At 41.1% G+C, this 22,297-nt stretch overlaps 1 protein-coding gene across 2 annotated transcripts in view; it reads right to left on the bottom strand.

Annotated features, from left to right (window-relative positions):
* The window catches only part of PELI2 (pellino E3 ubiquitin protein ligase family member 2), a 201,966-nt gene that overhangs the window by 146,606 nt on the left and 33,063 nt on the right, over positions 1-22,297 (bottom strand). The window contains exon 2 of one of the 2 annotated variants that reach the window (XM_060294844.2): positions 2,627-2,756. The exons of the other annotated variant lie outside the window; for it this stretch is intronic. Within the exon in view, the coding sequence (XP_060150827.1) occupies positions 2,627-2,756 (130 nt within the window). The remainder of the gene's footprint in view (positions 1-2,626; positions 2,757-22,297) is intronic. 2 annotated transcript variants of the gene reach the window in all.

The raw sequence follows: 22,297 nt of genomic DNA, 5'->3' as shown, positions 1-22,297 counted from the left end.
ATGTTAACTCCTGTGGATACTCTGGTTCTCTTCTCTCACAAAACCTGGTTACTCACATTTTCCCCCAATTCTGAGAGCTGTGCCTACCCTAACCTTTAATAATGTCTCCATGTTTGCTTTGTTTGTTTTCGCCAGAATCATTTCTGTTGCTTATAACCAAAGTATCTTTCCTGATTTAACATGGCTTCTGCCCATAGCTAACTCATTTTATAAATGAGGAAACGGAGGCCCTGAGAATGTATTTCTTTTTACAGGTTATAAGACCAAAACGTGGGACTTCCCTGGTGGCACAGTGGTTAAGCATCTGCCTGCCAGTGCAGGGGAAATGGGTTCGAGCCCTGGTCCGGGAAGATTCCACATGCCACAGAGCAGCTAAGCCCATGCACCACAGCTACTGAGCCTGTGCTCTAGAGCCCACGAGCCACAACTACTGAAGGCTGCATGCCTAGAGCCCGTGCTCCGCAACAAGAGAAGCCACCGCAGTGAGAAGCCCGTGCACCACAACGAAGAGCAGCCCCCGCTCGCTACAACTAGAGAAAGCCCGCGCGCAGCAGCCAAGACCCAACACAGCCAAAAATAAACAAATAAACTTATGTTTTAAAAAAAGACCAAAACCCAATTGTCCCTACTATACTACTCTCAGCGATTTTTTTTAAAACAGATTTAGACAGACAGCTTCCAAAAGACTTATAATCCAAATAACGTCAGCTAAAATCTAGGTATAAAGGTAAAACAGAAAAAGCTAAAACTGGAGCCGATGGAGGTGGCTAATGAGTCTGGAAGAGCCACGATCTTCTAATAGTAGCTAGTGGAGGATACAGTTCATATTCTATTGTAACATGAAGCCTGTGTAACGGAAGATTTCTATAAATTTTTTTTAAATATCTGAAGCCATTGTATTAATATAAAATTTGGATTAAAAAAAAGTAAATGTAAAAAGGTACAGAGCCAGAGAAAGGAAAGATAAATATCAACATATAGACAAAATTATAAAGAACGTGTCTATAATATCAGAATATTTTTGGCATCATCACATGCTTAAAAACATTTGTCTTGGTATCCTTCCCCTCCAAATATTTTGGGCCTATAAAACACTTCTCATACTTCCTTGACCTTCCAAGATTCTGTGGCCATTTCACTTCCTCCTTTTCTCAGAATCTCTGTAAGGCTGATTTCCTTTGTTTACCCTGTCAAGTGTCCTTTCCTTCCTAAAACTTTCACTTTATTTCCCTTTTTCTAGCCTAAAACTTGGCCACTATGTATTATTCTTTCCTGTTTCCCTGGTGTTTGATATTTTCTCATCTAACCATTCCCTCCCGAATACAGGACAATCTGAATTGGCACATTCTCACAAACTTTTTCCGTGGTGCTGCCTCAGAAAGAACGACAGGAACTTTTTAGAAAAACGTTAACAGAGGTGATCGGTTGCTAAGACTGAGTATAAATACCACATATGCTTCCATGAAGCTGTTCATTTCTCTTTGAACCACGGGTTTTCAGTAAAAAATGGGAAGCAAGTCTCTTATTTATTCCACATGGTCCAAACCTATTATGATAAACAAACATGTAGAGCCAGTGCTCCATATGAAATACCTCAGGTAAATATAATTATTTTATAAAAAGGAAACTATGGGCTTCCCTGGTGGCACAGTGGTTGAGAGTCCACCTGCCGATGCAGGGGACACGGGCTCGTGCCCCGGTCCAGGAAGATCCCACATGCCGCGGAGCGGCTGGGCCCGTGAGCCATGGCCGCTGAGCCTGCGCGTCCGGAGCCTGTGCTCCGCAACGGGAGAGGCCACAACAGCGAGAGGCCCACGTACCGCAAAAAAAAAAAAGTTTTTAATAAATAAATAAATAAAAAGGAAACTATATTACACATTAAGTAATGTATTTAATTAAAAGATAATCTAATAGACTATATCAGCCAGAATGGAAATTCAGGGTTCCCCTCCACTTATATATCAAAAAACAAATGAAATAATCATAAAAAAATGAACATTTTATATATTTCAAACTTACAAGAGGAATATGTATCATAGACTTCTTATAGCACTTAGCTCTGTTTACTTCCAATCTTTCTAATAATTACACAAATTCAATTCCATGTACATGTAGATTATGTGAAAACACCCACTCCTTAAGTAACAGAAGGGAAACAGCAAATCTTAGTGAGGTTTATATCAAAATTTAACATAAAAACTCTCTTCAGGATAAAGAACATCATTTATCTTTCAACCATAACTATTCTAAATTGATAATATGCTGATTCTACTATATCCTAAATCAGTGGTTCATTATGGGGTGAGGACTGGGGGACAGACGGGAGGGGTGGGGAGGGGTGGGAGGGGAGGGAGGGGACATGTGGCAAGCCCTGGAGCTACTTTTGGTTGTCTCCATGTGGTGGCAGTTGGGGGCTGGGGGGCTGAGGTGCTACTGGCATCTAGTGGGCAGAGGCCAGGGATGCTGCGAAACATAGAATGCACAGGACAGCCCTTCACAACAAAGATTATCCAGCTCAAATGGCTGAGAAACTGTCCCACAGAGAAATGAGACCCAAAGAGAAGAGCAGCTGATCAGGAATAACCATGAGTCACCGCCGGCCCTCTCGGTTCCAAGGAACCCCTACCTTGGATGCCTGCGGCGTGGATATCACATGGACCGTGCTGGGTTTGACTCCGTTAGCCTTCGGCCGCTTGTAGAGAGCAAATCTGCTTTTCCTCCGGCCTCTGTCTCCATTAGGTAAAGTACCATTGTACCTATAAACAGGGATGAGAGGTATTTGTAGATTTTCAAGGCATTAAGAATAAAAGTTCGATGGCCTAAGGGAAAAGACAGGAATGCCCACAAAGACTTGCCCACTAACCGCCCCACAAAAGGGACACGGAACAGACGGTTCACAGACGTCAGCTATGATGAAGTTCAAATCCCTTCCGGAAACTTAATTGAAGAGTGATGTACAAAGTAATTACAGGTTTCCTATTCTATAAAGTCAGACTCTTCAAATCTTTTCAGAAGAGACCGAGTATAAAATAAGCAAATGAAAATTCTGCAGAGGCCGTATTAGTGCTGGTTCAACTCAGCAAGCGCAGTCCTAATGGGCCCCGGAGAAACACTCGAGAAATATTTTTAAATGAACTAGTTAGAAACTAGCATTCTAATTAAACCTCATCTCTCATTCGCAAATCATGTTAATGTCTGTAGGATCTTTATTTGTAAGACCCAATTTAGTTACTTGCATTCTTAAAAGTTCGGAATTCTCCACCTTCATTCCCATTGCTATTTGAACCCTGTACTGTCAGGTTAGCAAAAACTAGCCTGCAAAATTAAACATAAAGTATGACTCTACAAGAATGTTGACCATTAAAAAGCCCAAAGGTAAATAAAAAAGATGAGTTTTAGTCCACAAACTAACAAATATCTCTAAAAGTCACCTGGAAAACACTACTGTCCTTAGCAGATTTCCTGAATTAATACCTTAAGCCGGTACCAGTGTTTAAAAGAAATGCAGGATTGCAGGAGGGTTTCCGTTTTCACCTGTATTTTCTAACTCTGGATTAAGGGTCCCTGTACGTTCTGACCGCTTCTCATGCTGCCACACTGCCATGTCTATTCTCCAACTCCCTCTTGGCAGAAGTTCTTTTCAAGAAGAGAACCGAAAGAAGGAAGGGAATTCTTTCAAATCTGTGTGGATAAACATAACAGCTCCAAAGCTCCCTCGGAGCACCAAAGTCAGGGGCAGTGCCTGTGGTGTAGCGGCTCCACCCTCTCCTGGAAGTCTTGCCTTTGCCACTTGTCCGTCAGTCCCAGAGATCATGGTGGCCATGATCTCTGGGTGGGACACAAGGCCCACTGAGAACAGTGAAAGTCAGAACAAGGGGTTTGTGGTGTTTGTTTTACAATTCAGTAGCTATAGTATGACAATGGATTTAAATTATCACCAGAAATTATTCCTGCTGTGTTTTTAATGTCTCCATTTCCATCACAAAGGAACGTCAGCAACAAGAAAATGCCTCTAGAATACAAAAATAATTTGTTTCAAGTTTTATTCCTCTCCTTTTTCTGAGGCAAGATCAGAATAATGTGCATTGTTTTCTTAAACATATCTGTGATCACTACTACAAAGAACATATCCATGAGTAAACAACCATTATAAACTCCCTCTGTCCTAATATATTTCCGTGTCACTTAAACCAAGATGAGCATCCTGTATTAAGAGAAACATACGTGAATCAATCAAAGGCAGGGCTATAAACAATTAAGGGACATTTTCACCACTGTGGCCTAGAGGCAATTGGTACAAGATCTGGCCAGGCTCCTTGTGACCCTCACACTTGCCCAGCTCTCCGCTGCATCTTTCTCTCAACTATATACTGCTGGTCAAGGATAGCGAACCTAGTAAGAGCACGGCAGGTGCTTTTGAAGAGATCTGCTCACCATGACATCCCTTCTCAGGAATCCGGCCCTGAACTCCCTAAGGGGAGCCCCGGCATCATGTCTGAATGAAACGGCCAGGCCAGCATCCTCCCCACCACCCTGGAGCTGAAGAGCTGGAGGCAGACATCCGGCCAGAGCTGGCCAATGACATTCTCATCCTGGAAAACGCAAAGCCGGACGAGAGACAACCGCCAGTCTGCGTGGGTGGCCAGAGCTGCAAACTGGAAGCACGGGAGCTGTGGGGATGTCACAGTCTGTTCCGTGATGAAGCAGCAGAGAAGTGAGGAGTGAAACAGATGAACAGAGACAAGCAACAAAAAGAGATGGAAAGAGGGTCCTTAAGGGCTTCTATTGGCCCAGATGTACTCGGACCCTTGTTGGTGAAATTCTTTTTAGTTTCAGCTAACTCAGGTTGGTTTCTGCTACTTGCAACCCCAAAGCCATATCTAATATAAAGGTGAAAACACAAAAACCAGAAATGTCAACCTTAACATATGCAAAAGCATTTTCATTTCAACTGCCTGAGCAGAGATGCACAGATATTTCAGGTTAAGCAAATATGCCAGTCCACTTAATATGCCTGCTTACTTAATACATCTACATGACACCCAGTGAAAAACCGTGCTGGAAATAATTAAGGTAAGAGTGGAGAAAACAGTGTCACGATGAGAAAAGTTTCAAATCAGGTTAAGCTACATGGTCATTCGTTCAATATTTATAATGCTAAGTACTAGAGCTGCAACGATGAATATCAACCAACCCGTGTTCAGAGCTCTCCACTTAAAAGCAGAGAAAGACATAAAAACAAGCATGATAAAACACTTGTGCAACAAGATGCACTAGTCATTCAAAGCACGTGGGAAGAGCCATGTCGGAAGCCCTCACAGAGCAGACAGTGTGAACTTTCTTGGAATCTGAACAAGATGACTAAATGGGGAATGCAGGGCAATCGTATGTACAAAGGCAAGGAGTGGTTCAGTGCTGTGGGAGCATGGAGTTCAAGAGGACAGACGCAGAGGGCTAGGAGGGTAAAAGGTGGGCAGGGCCCAGATTACAACCCCCTGATGCTCCATGACGAGGGGCATGGCCTTTCACCCTAAGAAGAATGGGAGTTGGTAAGATGTAAGCAAAGGACTAACATGATTGCATATAAGGTAATCACGAGGGCAGCAGCATGCAAGACGCACATCCGGATTCGAGTCAGGATGACTGGATGGGAGAACTGTCCTAACCTGAGGAGGAAGGTAGTGGGTGGCCCTCGGAAAGACAGGTCCATGTCCCAGAGCCTGTGAAGGTGACCTTACTTGGAAAAAGAGTCTCTGCAGACGTAGTTAGGGATCTGGAGATGAGATCATCCTGGATTGCTGGGGGCCCTAAATCCAGTGACTAATGTCTTTAGGAGACACACACAGGGAAAGAGAGGAGACGACCAGGTGAAGATGGAGGCAGAGACTGGAGTTAGACGATCACAGGCCAAGGAACGCCTGGAGCCACCACAAGCGGGAAGAGGCAAAGGAGAGCCCTCCCCCAAGGCCTTCAGAGGCAGCACGGCCTTGCGGACACCTTGATTCCAAGACGTGAGGCCTCCGGAACTGTGGGAGAACAAATTCTGCTGAGAGTTGTTTTCAATGCTAGATGAACATGAGAATTACCAGGGAAGCTTCATAAAAATATGCGTGCCTAAGTCAGAAGAGATGCTGATTCAGTAGCTCTGGGACGGAACTTTTAAAAGTTCCACAGGTGATCCTTACTTGCAGCTACAGTTGAGGACCCTGGTTTTAAAGGCAAAAAATCAATAGTAATTGGTGACCTATGATGTGGCCGCACCAAGTGAGGGACAGAGAAAGGGAATATCACATAGGCTCCCGGCCAAGGCCAAGGCGACGGCACTATTAGAAATAGGAATTACAGGGACATCCGGGGAAGACGTGTATGAGGCAAGAGAAGTTATAAACTTGGGTGCCTGCACCATACAGGTGTGGAAGTTAAAATCATGAGAGCAAATGAGATTACTCACGAAAATGTACAGAATAAAGTAAAGAAGGCAAGGACAGACCCTGGGAAAGATGACCATTTAAAGAAATAAACCGTAATTCACAGAACTATTCGTCAAAAAAGTGACTTTCAACATATGTAAATTTCAAACAAAATAAATACCTTTTATATCTTCAAAAAAATAAAGAAATAAACCCTTCTTAGTCATAGGTAGAAGGACCAGGACCAGTAGAAAGTTGCATTACCAAAGATAGGAGAAGAGAGAATTTTAACAGTGTTTAATCAGTTAAGAGGCCAGTCAGAAATGCGCAAGTATGATTTGGAAAAGAACAGGTCATTGGTGACATCACCCACCTTCAGAGCAAACCAGCAACGCAAAAACAAGCAAAGCCCTCCAGCGCCGAGCCTCACTGTGAGCCTACCCTCTCCTTCCCAGCTTCTCACGGCCAAGAACCTCAAAAGAGGGCTCCACACCCACCGTCCCAATTCCCTACCTGTTGACTCTTCAGCCCACCGTTGTTGGCCTCCAAATCTAAAGGTACATTTGCTCATAAAGGCAAAAAAGTACTATTCCATGAAAGAGGGTCAGAATGCTGTCTGGCCCTGCAAGCTTTTCAGCCGGCAAGTTTGCAGAAATAAGATTTCCAAGTGCTGCGGCCATACCTATCTCAGCTGCTAAACAAGGGTATTTTGATTCAAACCCACAAGTTGCCTTTCAAGCTTCAAATTAAAAAAAAAATTCTGGAGGCTAAAAAAATCCACTTATTTAGTAAGTGTGTGATGAAAATGTAGCTCTTCATATACGCAGGGCAAATAGGTGGCAAAGGTATTTGGAAGCTTCAGAGGACGATGAAAAACCCTTGTAAGAAACCTCACAAGGTAAGAAATGGTGTTTCTTGGTTTCAAATTCAGAGGTCACACATTAATTCTTTTAAATAGCATTTGCTGTGCATTTACTATGTGCCAAGAAACCTTGTAAGGGAGGCTCCTCGTGGGCAGATAAGAGGCTTGAATGACTGGAACACGCATAAATTGCACGGCTGGGAAGGGGCAGATGGGACTCAAGTCTACATCTGGTTTTGTCTGACTCCATATTTCATACTCTTTCCAGTAGCCAACACTGACAATTTTTAAATTCAAGGCATTTCCTGGCAAACACCACAAAGATACATTCTTGAGAAGATGCCTGCCACCTAAAAAATGCATTTGTCAAAAAGAATTTTCTATAGGAAATAACAGCAAGAGAGGGCGTGCCAGGGGCTCCCAGCCACACTTCGGAGGCATCACATTTGATCTTAACCAGTCTGAACTCACGGAGCAGCACCTGTGTGGGCTACAGAAGTGAAGCGTCATCAGCATCAAACGGCCACATTCCAGAGGCAGCCCAGCTTCCCAGTATAGACTGAAGCCTCTGCCCTCCCTCGAAAGCAATATCTCTGTCACCTGCACATATAAATCACAAGCAACTACTGTAGCTAAGACAGACTGTACACTGCAGATGAACAGGCCGGGGACACTAGAGACAAGAGATGTGAAGGGCACTGGAGTCTGATAAACCCCTGCACCGTGGCCCCCCGGTCTCAAGGAGTGCACATCAATTCACCACGATAGTGAATGCACTAACACACTGCCGCAACCGTGCATATGAAGATGCACGTAAACCAGTAAGTGCCTGACACTGGCTTTACATCATTACAGCCCGAACTCCTCATTATTTAAGCTATCAGATGCATCTGGACTTGCACTGCCCGACTGAACTCCATACATAAAGCCCAGGGACACAACAATATCTATTTTCCTGTGCCTAACAAATGCTGCGTATTGTACGGTTTCATAAAATAAATAGTAGACTTTCATTTCCAGCCAGAGAGGTAACTGTGGCAGCACCATTACAGTCTACTCCCTCTGGGGATAACCTGCTGCAGCTTTTTAAACATCAATTCATTCAGAAAATCTTCCTGGGCTTGGCCTCCGAATGAAAATTCTCAATGCCCCATTTCTGGTTGGAAATGGTCTCTGCTCCAAGTAGCTACTTCAGAGCTATTGAATATGAAAATATACTTATATATAAAATATGTAGATGCATATATTCATTCAAGATAGCATCAAGCGAAGTACATGGGGTGAGCCAGGCCCACGGCTGTGTGCTGAGGGGCTAAGGATACGAGACACCCTGTCTCTTAACAGACTCAGTCAGGTGGAGAAGACAGATCAGGTGACAGATAGTTATAAAACAATACTGATAAGTGCCAATGAAAGTGAGTTAGAAAACACAATGGAAAAAAAAAATCAGAACAGTAACTTTGGGATTACTTTAGGACACGGTCATAAGTCTTGGCATGCCCTACATGTGTGATTCAAGTCATGGAACCTTACTAATAGTCTTCACCAACCCTGTGTGACACCACCAGTCAATCTCCCATTTATCTCACACCATTTGGACTGGATGCTCTTTGAGGAGTTTCCTATTTCTTTGTGTACCCTCCCTTCACCTCTACGTGGTACCTTAAAACCAAGGAGGGGATCGATGAAACAGTCACCACATTAATATGGAAATAATGATAGTGGTGTAAGGGATAAAGAGAGGAGTTCTAGCTCCAACTCTTTTCCTAGCTGGTGCTGTGAACTTACCTAAGATGGGACTGCTTCCTCAGCTACAAAGACAGCAACACAAAATAACAAGTTCAATTTTAAAAAGAGACTCCCAAACCTCTTTCAAACATTTCAATCTGATATGGACAGAGAAGGCATTTCATCCAACTCAAGTACCAGGATCCTGTCTAAGAAGGGTGAAGGTTGTGGCTATCGTTTTAACAACTGGCTTTGATCTGCTGCTACACTTCCAAAGACCCCTCAAATCTTTATGGCAGTTGAGGTGTGGCAGTTACAGCTACAGGTTGAGGTTTGCCTTATCTTGAGGTTTTTTAGCTTCCCTAGACCAAAACAGTTCCCAAGGCAAAACATTGAAACGTTCTTTCTATCAGGAACGCAGTACTGCTCCCACACGCAGCTTTTCAGCCGTTCTTCCAGGATTTATACACCCACACACTCTCATCCAGCCCCACTACAGCAAAAGGTACAGCATGAAGGCCAGAGGGAGACCCCATCCTGGCTCTGCGTCCCATCCCATATTTGCACAAGTCCCTGAACATCTCAGAACCTCACTTTCCCTCCCCATAAAGTAGGAAGAAGGCCTAACATTCTACCACTTGGATTCTGGAGCAGCGTGGTGGTGGGAGATGAGGGCAAAGCTATCCGGAAAGGCCCTGACCCCAGCCTCATCAGCACCGCATCTGCAATGACCAGGGCAGGGACTCTGTTCTCTCCTGCATTCATTCAACTCCTATGACTCTGAAGGCCACACTTCCCTACTTGCTTCTTCCTCCAACCAGCCCATACGAAAGAAAAGAGCATGGAAAGCAAATCCAGTCCACCTAAAACAGAGGAACTGTTTATGAAAAGAAAAATATTTCTTATCTAATACTTAGCCATCTGGTTCTTTGAGGTCATTCTCCTCCCTTTGTCATCTCAAATTGGTACTGTCACTAAAAGACACAAGATAAAGATTTTTTACTGTATTGAATCTCTGATTTTTGAGCATTGCTGGGAGGCCAACAGTAGAGCGTTTTTACTGAATACTGGAAGGTACGCAAAACATCAGAAATAGAAAAGGCTATTTATGTTACTCTTAAAACACTGATGACTAACGTCTTTTATTCTGCCGTTGGCGCCAACAGTCCAAAATATCTCTGATTAAATACATATTAATATAGTATTCATCATTTATGTCAAAGAATCTTTTTTACCCTATGGGTGAAAAATATTTTTCAAGTATTACCCTGCAGTAATTTTTGATTCCTAAAAGAGAAAATATCACACAAAGGGAAAAAGCCAAAGTATAGCAAGAAATGAATCTGATATAGTACAAGATTTGTACAATTCACGAATCAGGTAAAGACATCATTTTATCCTATTCCTGAATTAATACCATCTTTTTCTTGGGCGGGGGGTGGTCTGAGTCATAGCTCTGCCATTAGTAGCTATGTGTTTTACCTGTTTTGTAAATTGAAGTATAGTTACTTTACAATGTTGTGTTAGTTTCAGATGTACAGCAAAGTGATTCAGTGACACACACACACACACACACACGCACACACCTGTTCTTTTTCAGATTCTTTTCCATTACAGGTTACTATAAAATATTCAATATAGTTCCCAGTAGGTCTTTGTTGTTTATTTTATATATAGTAGTGTGTATCTGTTAATCCCAAACTCCTAATTTATCTCCCCCCCAATTCCATAACCATAACCATAACCATAAGTTTGTTTCCTATGTCTGTGAGTCTATTTCTGTTTTGTAAATAAGTTCATTTGTATCATTTTTCTAGATTCCACATATAAGTAATATCATATGATACTTATCTTTCTGTCTGACTTACTTCACTTAATATGATAATCTCTAGAATTAGTACCACTTCACACTCCAGACTGCTTTACATAGTTCACCAATTAATAATTTTGAAAACCAAATTAAATCCCACACATTCCTTTTTTAATCACTCCAACATTTGCTTATTTTAGCCTCTCATCACCTAAATGAAGACAGGTATATAAATTGTATGTGGTAGACTGAAATACTGGTCACAGTTCTTCACTCCTCCCTGAAGATATGCCCTTTGACATGACTTTATACCTCCAGTTAACTTCCTTGCCCTGGACTTTGGGTTGGACCATGTGACTTGCTTTAGCCAATGGGATTTTTTTTTAAGTCCTACAGGATGAGTATACTTTTTTTAAAAATTTACTTATTTTATTTATTTTTTTGGCTGTGTTATGTCTTCTTTGCTGCACACGGGCTTTCTCTAGTTGCGGCAAGTGGGGGCTACTCTTCGTTGTGGCACGCGGGCTTCTCATTGTGGTGGCTTCTCTTGTTGCAGAGCACAGGCTCTAGGCACGCAGGCTTCAGTAGTTGTAGCTCGCGGGCTCTAGAGCACAGGCTCAGCAGTTGTAGCACGTGGGCTCAGCAGTTGTGGCTCACGGGCTCTAGAGCGCAGGCTCAGTAGTTGTGGTGCACGGGCTTAGTTGCTCTGCGGCATGTGGGATCTTCCCGGACCAGAGATCGAACCCGTGTCCCCTGCATTGGCAGGCAGATTCTTAATCACAGTGCCACCAGGGGAAAAAAAAAAAACAAATGGGACACAAGCAGGGGCGTGCACTGCGGTTGGCGGTTGGGATTATCCTCTGTCATAGCCATAGGAAGAGTATGTCCCAGCCAACCTGCCGAGGAGGACGAGTGACACTGGGAGGAGATCCAAGCCGCATACATGCGATGTAAGCAAAGCCACTCCATCACAGCCTAGTGCAGAGCCACCTCAACAACCCACAGTCATGAGAACAAATGACTGTGGTTTCAAGTCGCTGAGTTTGGGGATGATTGGTCACACAGCATTATACGGCAAAAAGTAAATGAATTTCAAAAGCAAATTAACTTAAGTAGCTTCTTCAGTAGTCAAAAACTTTGGTGGACTAAAAACACAAAAATACAAAATATATACCCATTGAAAGTTTTATATAAAGAATACTCTTTCAATATGAAGGAAAAAGTCTAAAATTAGAGATAATTCCAAATGTGTCGCTTTTTAAATTGGCTATAAAGAATGAGATTTTTAAGAAACGCATACTTCGTGCTTCCCTGGTGGCGCAGTGGTTGAGAGTCCGCCTGCTGATGCAGGGGACACGGGTTCGTGCCCTGGTCTGGGAAGATCCCGCATGCCGCGGAGCGGCTGGGCCCGTGAGCCATGGCCGCTGAGCCTGCGCGTCCGGAGCCTGTGCTCCGCAACGGGAGAGGCCACAACAGTGAGAGGCCCGCGTACCGCAAAAAAAAAAAGAAAAGAAAAAAAAAGTATACTTCTTCAAGAGGGAGACAAAATACCAAATTGGATGTCCTTTCTTTTTTCTTCAGTAAATCATTATGTCAACTAAAATCGGTGGTCCCCCAAATAAGCTACATGATGTGTATGTGAAAAGGACTTCCTCTCTAAGAGTCAAATTTAGACATAAAAGAATTAGGATAAAACTACTAATTATTTGGCAAAGCACTGATTTTTTTCAAACTGTTTACACACAACTTCTACTATAATAAGAGGCCTCTAAAAAGTGAGCATCTCAAAGGACGCTCGAAAAGGAAGCATCTTAAACTAGCACTGGGCCCATCGTCTAATATGTACTAAACTACAGGCGTTTCAAATAAAGAACTTGATGGTACAAAGAAATCTGATTTCTCGCCTTAGTACTTATGTAAGTATTAAAGCTAGAAGTAGAAACTAGCAGAGGAATCTCTTCTTAATTTATAACTTATATACTTATAACTTATTATAACTATTCCTAACTACTAAAATAATTCCTTCCAATCTTTTTCTTTTTTTAAATTTCATGGCATGCTTCTCTTACTACTCCTAAAAAGAATCACACTAATGTATGTCTTATTTTTACTAATGTGTATTTACTTTAAACTTTGAGTATGCACAGTGAATTTTTAGAAATTCCTAGAAATACAGACAAGCTAGAGCAAGCAAATCCAACTTTTGAACATTCCTGGGCAAGGCCCTGACAATTCCTTACTAAAGAGATATGTAATTGATATTGTATGCAAATTCAGTTCTCAAGACAATTGATTATAAAATATATTAGCTTTATTCAATTACCCATGGCAGAATGGGGGGGTGATTTTATATCACACATATAAATACTTTTTAATGAACTACAAAGCATGAAGCCATTTGTGGCTTTACATCATGTACGCTGATGCGACACAGATTCACTCCCTTTCGTACAACTTTTCTAAAGAAGACTGTTTTATTTCTAGAACATTTACACAGAACTAATAGCTGAAACAAGATTAGAAAATATTAGAAATAAAAATGTGTACAAAAATCAAGTTTATTTCAAGAAATGGAAGCCTTCTCTAAAACCTCATTTTATAACAGCCCAGTAGTAGGTGAATCAGGTCAATTACACAAAAGGGCTTCTGAGCCTCTCTGTAGTTAATGACTTTCGTACAACCAACCCCTCCCTCAGTGCTACAGAAGCTTATTATCTAGAAGTTAATTTTGGTCTGGAGCATTAACCCAACAGCTGCAAAAGAAAAAAAAGTTCATATTCATCCTGAAAATATATTAACTTGTCAATTATCACAAATAATACCCGATTTTTAATGGATACCAGCAGGCAGTGAACAGCCATGTGTTATCACCTGGATTCAGGGAGTATCTCATCAAGAATTCAAGAACTGGAACACACCAGAGGTTCCCCCAATCCACGCAACTTTCCCAATTTACCAATTCTTGAATTATGAGAAGATTCTTAGGAAATTTCTAGCCATATTCAGAAAAGCACAGTTTGAGAGTTACAAATGACCTTAGATATACACTGGTGCACTGCATAGATCTGCACGGTCCAATATGGTAACCACTAGCTATATGAGGCTATTCAAATTTTAACTACAATTAAATAAAATTAAAAACTGTTCACACCAGCCACATTACAAGTGTCTGACAGCCACATGTGGCCAGTGGCTACCATACGGAACAGCAGAGCTATAGAACATTTCCATCATCACAGAAAGTTCGACTGCACAGTGCTGGCATAGATTTCAAGCAAGTCAAATCACGAGCATCTTCAAGATACCCAGCCAATACCTAGTTCAATTCTGCCTTCAGGATTTCTAGAATTTGACAGTTTGGGGACACTGTGTTTCTAAAAGAGTTCCTTGGAATAATGCCAGGGTCTAGAAGGCACTGTCAAACTCCATCTCTCCGCTTGAAGATGTTTGTCTATCAGGTAGTTAAGAAAATGTCCTGGGCTTCCCTGGTGGCGCAGTGGTTGAGAGTCCGCCTGCCGATGCAGGGGACACGGGTTCGTGCCCCGGTCCGGGAAGATCCCACATGACGCGGAGCGGCTGGGCCCATGAGCCATGGCTGCTGAGCCTGCGCATCCAGAGCCTGTGCTCTGCAACGGGAGAGGCCACAACAGTGAGGGGCCCACGTACCGCAAAAAAAAAAAAAAACAAACAAAGAAAATGCCCTACTGCCTTTTGAGGGGGGAAAAAAAAGGTGGTATCAAAAAATTTATTTTGTTTGAAGCTGAAACATTTTCTCTAGGGATACATTTTGCCATGTGCAATGTAAGTTCTGGCAAAGCGTGATTCACATATAAAAATTCACTTTATAAACAACTTCTAAATTCAGATTTAATTCATATATTGAAAAGGCATTTGATAGAAGTCTCCATCCATTTCAGATTAATGTTTCTAAGAGTTGAAAATAAAAGAATATTTCCTTCCCGTAATTATTTAAAGGCAAAAGAGTAAAATAAAAGCATTTATATTAAAAATCAGGAGCAAAACAAGATGCTTACTATTACCATTTTTATTAAACACTCCTCTAAAAAAATCCTAGTCTAACTAAAAACACTGAATTAGAAATAAGGGGTATTAACTGTAGGAAAAGAAGATATTAAGGTAGTATTATTGCTGTAATAATTAAAACAATGTATTACTTGAGAACAAAAACCACAAACCAATGGAGAAGAAATGTCCCAGAAATAGACCCTTGACTACGTAAGAAAGTAATATAAGATGAAGAAAGGGCCACCAGTCAATGGGAAAGAAATTGGATTATTCAATTGTGTACAGAAACCAACTATCTACTTTGACAAGAAAAAAATTGCTTAGATCTGCATGTTACATTCTACCACAAAACAAATTCTAAAATACTAAAAAGATAAATATGAAAAATAGTCATAAAACCAAAGAAAACAAAGTTGATTATTTATCATATCCTTGAGTCAGTAATAATGTTCTAAACTCAGTTAAAAAAAAAAAGAAACTGCAAAGAAAAAGATTGGTACACTTAAATATATAAAAATCTGAAACTTCTGCATGTCAAGAATTGTAAAATTACATGTCCAACAAAACTGGAAAAAACATTGGCAATAATATGACAAAAGCTTAACATCGTTAATAGGTCAATGTTTTTACAAGTAAAAGATAAAACAGACATCCCCAAAGATATGCAATAGAAAAATAAGCAAAGAACATGAATAGAAAATTCACAGAGAAAAAACAATGGCTAATGAACATATTTTTTTTAATGTTCAATCTCATCAGTAATCAAAAAATACAAATTAAAGCAAGATTTCATTATTTGCCAATAAAATTACAAAACTGTTGAAATGACGCAGTTACTCTAATATACCAGTGGTGAGAATGTGAATTGGTACAATCTCTCCGTAAAATAATTTACCAATATGTATCAACACCCTTAAAAGTAGTCATGTTCTTTGACCTAGTAATTCTAATTTGAGGGAATCTATCCCCACGACATAATTTTGAAACACAGTATAGAGTGGTATGCACAAAGATGTTAACTATGTCATTATTTATAATGGCAAAAGACTGGGAATAACCTAAATGTTCAGTAATAATGGATTAAGTAGATAATGTAATTCTAGATGATGAAATTACGTTTACTACAAATTCTTAATAGCAATGAAAAAGGATTTTGAAAACCAGAGAATACAAAATGTGCAAATGGTATGTCTAATATGTTCAAAATATTTAATATTCATAGGGAAACTGAAATAAAAAACAAAACATTAATAGTGATTATTGTTAGAAAGTATCATTATGTGATTTAACTCTTATTTATATTTTTCGATATCTTCTAAACATCTATATTATTTTTTAAATCAGAATTAAACATTTTAAAAAGCATATATTTCATTAAATAAAGGTGGACTCATTGTTTTAATTTCTAATACAGTATTAATCAATTTAGATCTGAAACAAGACCCAGAAATAAAATCAACCCTGAGGATGGGAAGAGGATTAAATTTATATTCAAAAGAAGGCCACAATGTGTCTAAATTGTTAAATGGACACATTGAAAACACCATTCATGCACAGATATCTCTGGCACACAAGGAGAACTTGGTTTTTCACAGCTGGGGAAGCTGTTACTTTACAAAAAACTCTTCGCACCTATCATTCTTGAACTTGTAAAACTTTTAAAAATTCCCAAGTTTTCTACTTCTACTAGAGATATTCATGACATATATATACTTATTTATTTTATGTATAATCTTAGTCAAACTTCTAACTCGTGTAATTTATCATTAGATTATGAAAATAGTGTCTAGGGCTTAAAGACAGAAACTTTTGAAAAATTTAAATCTGAAACTTCTGTTACCAGATTAATTCCTAAAAGAGAGAATTCTCAGCACCACTCATCAGGCAATATCAAACTTTCATGTCTTTCCGATGGTTTCTCTCCAGATGAATAGGGTATTAGGCCTTATATTCACACCTTGACTCTGATTCAATTAAGAGCAGGAATTGCAGGCAACTCATACAATTAGCAGCATGATCTGCATTAAACTCTGAGGCAGATCAGGATCTTTCATACTGCCCAAACTAGTACATACAGAGCTCCGTTTTCCAGAAATAGTTATAGCGTCACTAGTCAAATCAATAAATCCAAAAAATTCATTTTCAAGTCAGTCTGTCAAGTGAATTAAAGAAAATTAAGCAGGTTTTTCTGCTCACACCCTTCACAGCTTTTAATATGCTAATGTGCCCTATGAACCGCCAAGCAGAAGACAGGGCAGGCAGTACTTCCCACTGACTTGGTCTAACATCCCACTCTCACGGCACACACGCAGAGCCAACCATTTCCTGGAATAGTGCTCTAAGCGGTCAAGTTTGGGAACGGCCAAGGTAGCTGTGCACATAAACCATGCGGCCCACTGTTACTACAAACACATGGGATAATGTATTGGAGAAAAAGCAGGAGTTAGAAACAACTGGACTGTATATTGCCTTTCCCATTTATAAACATTTTCTAATTAACATCAACTGCAAATGGACTTCACTTTACAGTCATCTTTTTAGTACTACAACTACTATAAGGAAGAAAGAATGTTATAAATTAATATAGTTATAAATAGAATGTTTAATTTACTTCCTTGGTATATTAATGACAAGCCACAGTGAAGGAAGAGCTAGAAATGAGAAATTGAGTGGTCAAAGCCATAAACACAGCTCATAAACCTTTCTCATACTGACTCAAGGGAGGCCTGAACAAGACCTGTGCAAGGCAGGAGCCTAACAGTTCCTGGGACCCACAGTGATTTACAATAAAGCTGTGGCTACCCAGAAACCTCGGCTAATGATGCAGGCTGAGAGCCCCCGCCTCTGGTTTTCCTTCCATGCAAGAGACTGCTCACTGACCCCCAATACTCATACTCCCTTCTACCTTTTAGAAAAATAATCACAATCGCTGACATGTATATAATGCTTCCTTTGTGCCAGCCACTGCCCTGAATGCTTTCCACATATTAACTTAATGGAATGAATCCTCACCGTATCTCTATGAGGCAGGTGTTTCTACTACCCCCATTTCAAAGACAAGAAAACAGGCACAGAGAGGTGAAGCAACTTCCCCAAAGTCTCACAGCCATTCAGTGGCAGAGCTGGGACTCTAACCAGTCCATCCCAAGTTTCCCTTGCAGCTAGGTGTGGTCATGTGACTGAGACAATGCAGCGGGGCCATAAATGATGTATACAACTTCTGATTCCTCTCCTTAAGGTTGAAAGCACTTTCCCTAACTGAGGCTGGAGCACAGATGGGAGACAGGACCGCTTGTACTCTGAGAGACCAGCTTCCCAAGAGTAACATGAATGCACCTGGGATTCTGAATGACCCTGTGGACTACAGCAACCATGGACTGCTCCATGTTGGGCTTTTTCATGAGAGGAAACATCTATTACATTTCAGCTATATTATTTAGGTGTATTTTGTATTTAGGTGTATTTTGTACACCTATATTATTTAGAGATAATCTCTTTATTAAGAGATACTTAACCTCATTTTGTTTTAGCTCAAAACATACTTTGTTTTCTTACATAAACTCTATTAATAATTTGTTTCTTAATAACTTGGTTCTCAGCTTTGGTCCAGATAATAACTATAACTTATTAAATGCTTACTTGACACTGTTCTAAGCACACGTATTAACTCCTCTAATCTTCTTAACAAATCTATATTGGGGGGGGCGGGGACTGTTAATATCCTCACCCAACAGATGAGGAACTGAGGCCCTGGTAAGCAACCTGTCTACCGTCACAGAGCTGGGGTGAAAACCCAAATACTCTGAATAAGTCCTAGTAGAACAGGTATGTTCCAGTGGTTGAGGTATTATCAAGTCCATGGTTAGCAAGTTCAGTCCCCTGAGGAACATACATCACTTACAATACAGTGTTGCTCTAAAATGGGTCTGGGTAAAGTGCAAAGGGAGCACCAAGGATGGAGCACCTGTGCCAGTCAACTATGGGCTAAACAGACACAGGGGTCGAGAGAGAGGTCACAGCGGAGAAAGCTGTAGAGCAGCGCACTGGATGGGAAGTAAAAATTCACCAGGTGGATGGGGGCAGGGGGCAGGAAAAAGCAGAAGGGACTCTATATGCAGAAGCCATGTGGCATTAAACCCCTAAAATTGCTCCCAGAGCTACCAAGAAGCTGCAAAGAGGCGACACGGTACCGTGGGTGGGTGTGGGCAGATGTCACTGCCAGAAACTGGTCAGCACCCAATTTACCCTCAATCTCACTTTCATCTCTTCTTCCTAAGCTCCAGCTATAAACATGACAAAGGTCCTTGAAGCTCTTGTTTCCTTAAGTTTTTAACACCCAAAAGGTAAAATCATTTAATCTCCTAAGACTTCAGTCTTCTTATATATAAAGTTCTACCAGATTTCTCAGGATCTAGGGTTGAAGGAACCTTGGGCATCACCTGGCCCAGCCTTCCCACTGCCACCAACAGCCCGTTCTGCTGTGCCTGAGACAGAAAACCACCCAGTCGTCCACTACTGGGACACGGCCACAAGGGAGGCCAGTCTGTGGTGGAGCCCGTAACAGTCTTCCCTACGTTACATTAAATTTGGCCCCTTTATCGAGTTTTCCATATCTCATAGTCTCTTCAAGCAACACAACTGAGTCTGCCCCCTTTCCTACCAGCTAGCCTTTCAAATATTTAGAACCGTAGAAACAAAAGGTTGTAAGGTATCTTCCAAGGTATCACAAACACTTCAAAAAATATGTAAACAAATATTTAAACATTCTTATTTATGTAAAGCATCCACTCCCAAAATTCATTAATAAATAAATAAATATTCTACCACTTAGTATTGCGTCAGATCCACAGACTAAGCTGAAAAAACTACTTTGTGACTACTCAATGTATTTACTCAAAATGGTAAAAGAAAAAAAAAGAACTAAACATAAAATAGTAAAAGAAAAAAAAAGAACTAAACATAAGCAACAGGTAATAGAATCAACTGTAAGATTATACTGGATCAATCAACATGCATGGCATTTATTAAAATACATCTTCGTTCTTAAACACTGTTTAAATGAATTTCTTTACTTTAGCTACGCGTGGGGAAATGGTTTCCTTCAAGTTGGCGTTTTGGCAGTTAACACTGGATCTTAATGTTAACCACCAAACACACTTGACAGTTACACAGTGCTTTTTGCCAGGGACGTAATCCCCATAATAATTCCTCCTCAAACTGTTTTGCTTTTGAGGGGATCAAAGCAAAATACCTTATTTATTCTTACACCTGCCTCGAGAAGGAAGGTAACAAGCATAATTTTAGAGGTCTAAGTTATTCAAGTTTCTTCTTAACAATATTGGTCATGTCTAATGCCATGGATTTCTAGAAAAGCCATCAGTCATGTCCATAATGTAGCTGGGGCCAGCACAGAAAGTTATAGGGAAGCAGGAGCTGTTAATTCTCCCCCCATCACCAAAAAAAGTAAGAAGGCAGGAAAAATGTATGTTCTGTACATAAAAGACATTAAATTTCACTTAAAAATAATAAAAGTAAAACACAAAATATATGCATTATCCCCTGAAAGATACTTAAGCTCTTAAACCAAGAGCAAAAATATGAAGCATATGCTATATTAAATAGACATCTGCACACCTCACTCACAGATGCTGCAAAGGTATGAGAAGTGTTATAACCTGGAAATGAAGTGAGGCAATACAACTCCTGAAGGTCAGGTAAAAATTTATTTAGTAGAATGACAAAAAGATTCTTCATAACTGTGATATAGCTTAAAACGACAAAAGAGTAAAAAGTGGGCTCCAATCTCCAAGGAAACTGTAACTACTGAAACCAAATGGAGAAATACTTCGTGATGAGATAGATTCTCCTTCCATTTCCTCCCTCATAGCATTGTCCTTGCAGATTCCCAGGCTCCTACAGGCAGGCGCTGTTTTTATAAAACATAATTCCACGTGTGATTACACTGGGCACGTTGTAGAAATAAAAAAGGAACAAGAATGAACTGCTGCATCCAGAATATCTAACCAGAATAAAGCAGAACTGTGCGTAAAGAGAAAGTTAACAGGAAAAAGCACATTGTATGCAAAACCCTCGCTCTTCAACACTCACGGATATACATGGTTTAAAGCCTACCTAATAAGCTCACACATTTTGGCATCTAACTTCACAACTCTCGTTTCAATTTTATGAATTATTACAACACTGGTTTAAATGTTTTGTTTACTTTCACAGAGGGATCCATGTAAATTAAGTCCCCTACACACGAACCTTCAAGTTACGAACTTTCAAAGATGCGAACGTGCATTCCATCAACATCAGGCGTGAGTGAAATTGCAGCTTGCCCTCCGATTGTGTTAGTTGGGTATCTAGGCTGACTTTGCTGGACTTCCGAACAAATTGGACTTACGAATGCACTCTCAGAACAGAATTTGTTCGTATGTAGGGGACGTACTGTATACTAAGGCTGAAAATAAAGGCTTAAGCCCTAGTATAAACGATTTGGGTAAAATATGTCTCCATTTTCTGAGAATGAGGGCTTTGATTACTGAAACAATATAAGGAGGGGGCACCTCTCATGAAGCTCTTTCAGCCAGTGGGTGGGTCTGGGTCTAAAGCAGCAAGAAGATGCAGTGACCCAGCACACCCTCTCGCACGCTCATAACAGCCTCTCACTTCCCACAAGTAGCTGCCGCTCCCCCCAGCTTTAGCCCAGGCTCCTCGGCTCTCGAATCTGCAGAGCCTTACTGAGTGCACACCTGGTGTCACGCGCTGCACTAGATGCCGAGGTCATACACGTATAATAAAAGCCCTGCTACCAAGGGGTACACGGCCCAGCGGGCGACAGAGCAGCCCAAGGTGACAGTACTCTGAAACGAAGTCAAATACACAGCGAGGTCTGTGAAAGCGCTGTGAGGCAAGAGGACGAGAGGGTAGGGGCGGGAACGTGTCTGGGAAGGTTTCGGGCAGCCTGGGCGCCAAAGCCAAGTCTGGGAAGATTGAACTTCTGTGTTTAGAACGGACACGGGCGGGGAAGGACGGCCTCCCAGACACCAGAGCAGGACCTGCACTGGGTGGAAGCCCCAGACAGGCAGGGATAGGGATATCCGAGCAGCCAGCAGCAGGTCCACAAGGCTGCAGGCTGTGCACGGGGACCAGAGGCAGCCAGGGCAGGCAAAGCATGCACAGGTTACACTTTATCCTACAGTCAACCACACACGCACACACTGTTACATAAATCCTAACAGGGTCACATAAATTGCTTTCCATTGCTAACAGACCTCTCCAGTAGATCGGTGAAGGATGAACTGGAACGGGGAGAAGATGAAAAGCAATTAGGAGGCAACAGACACTGTGGGGATGGGAAAGAGGAAGCAGGTTGGATATAAGGAAGAGAATTTTTTAAAACTTAGTGACTCATACAATGTGGGAGGTGAGGCAAGGAGCTAGGCTGACTTCCAGGTT

This window comes from Globicephala melas, chromosome 2 (assembly GCF_963455315.2).
Source record: "Globicephala melas chromosome 2, mGloMel1.2, whole genome shotgun sequence".
In the NCBI taxonomy this organism is placed as follows: domain Eukaryota; kingdom Metazoa; phylum Chordata; class Mammalia; order Artiodactyla; family Delphinidae; genus Globicephala; species Globicephala melas.
Note: the sequence above shows the minus strand (reverse complement) of the source record. Positions and strands in the feature narration are given on the sequence as shown.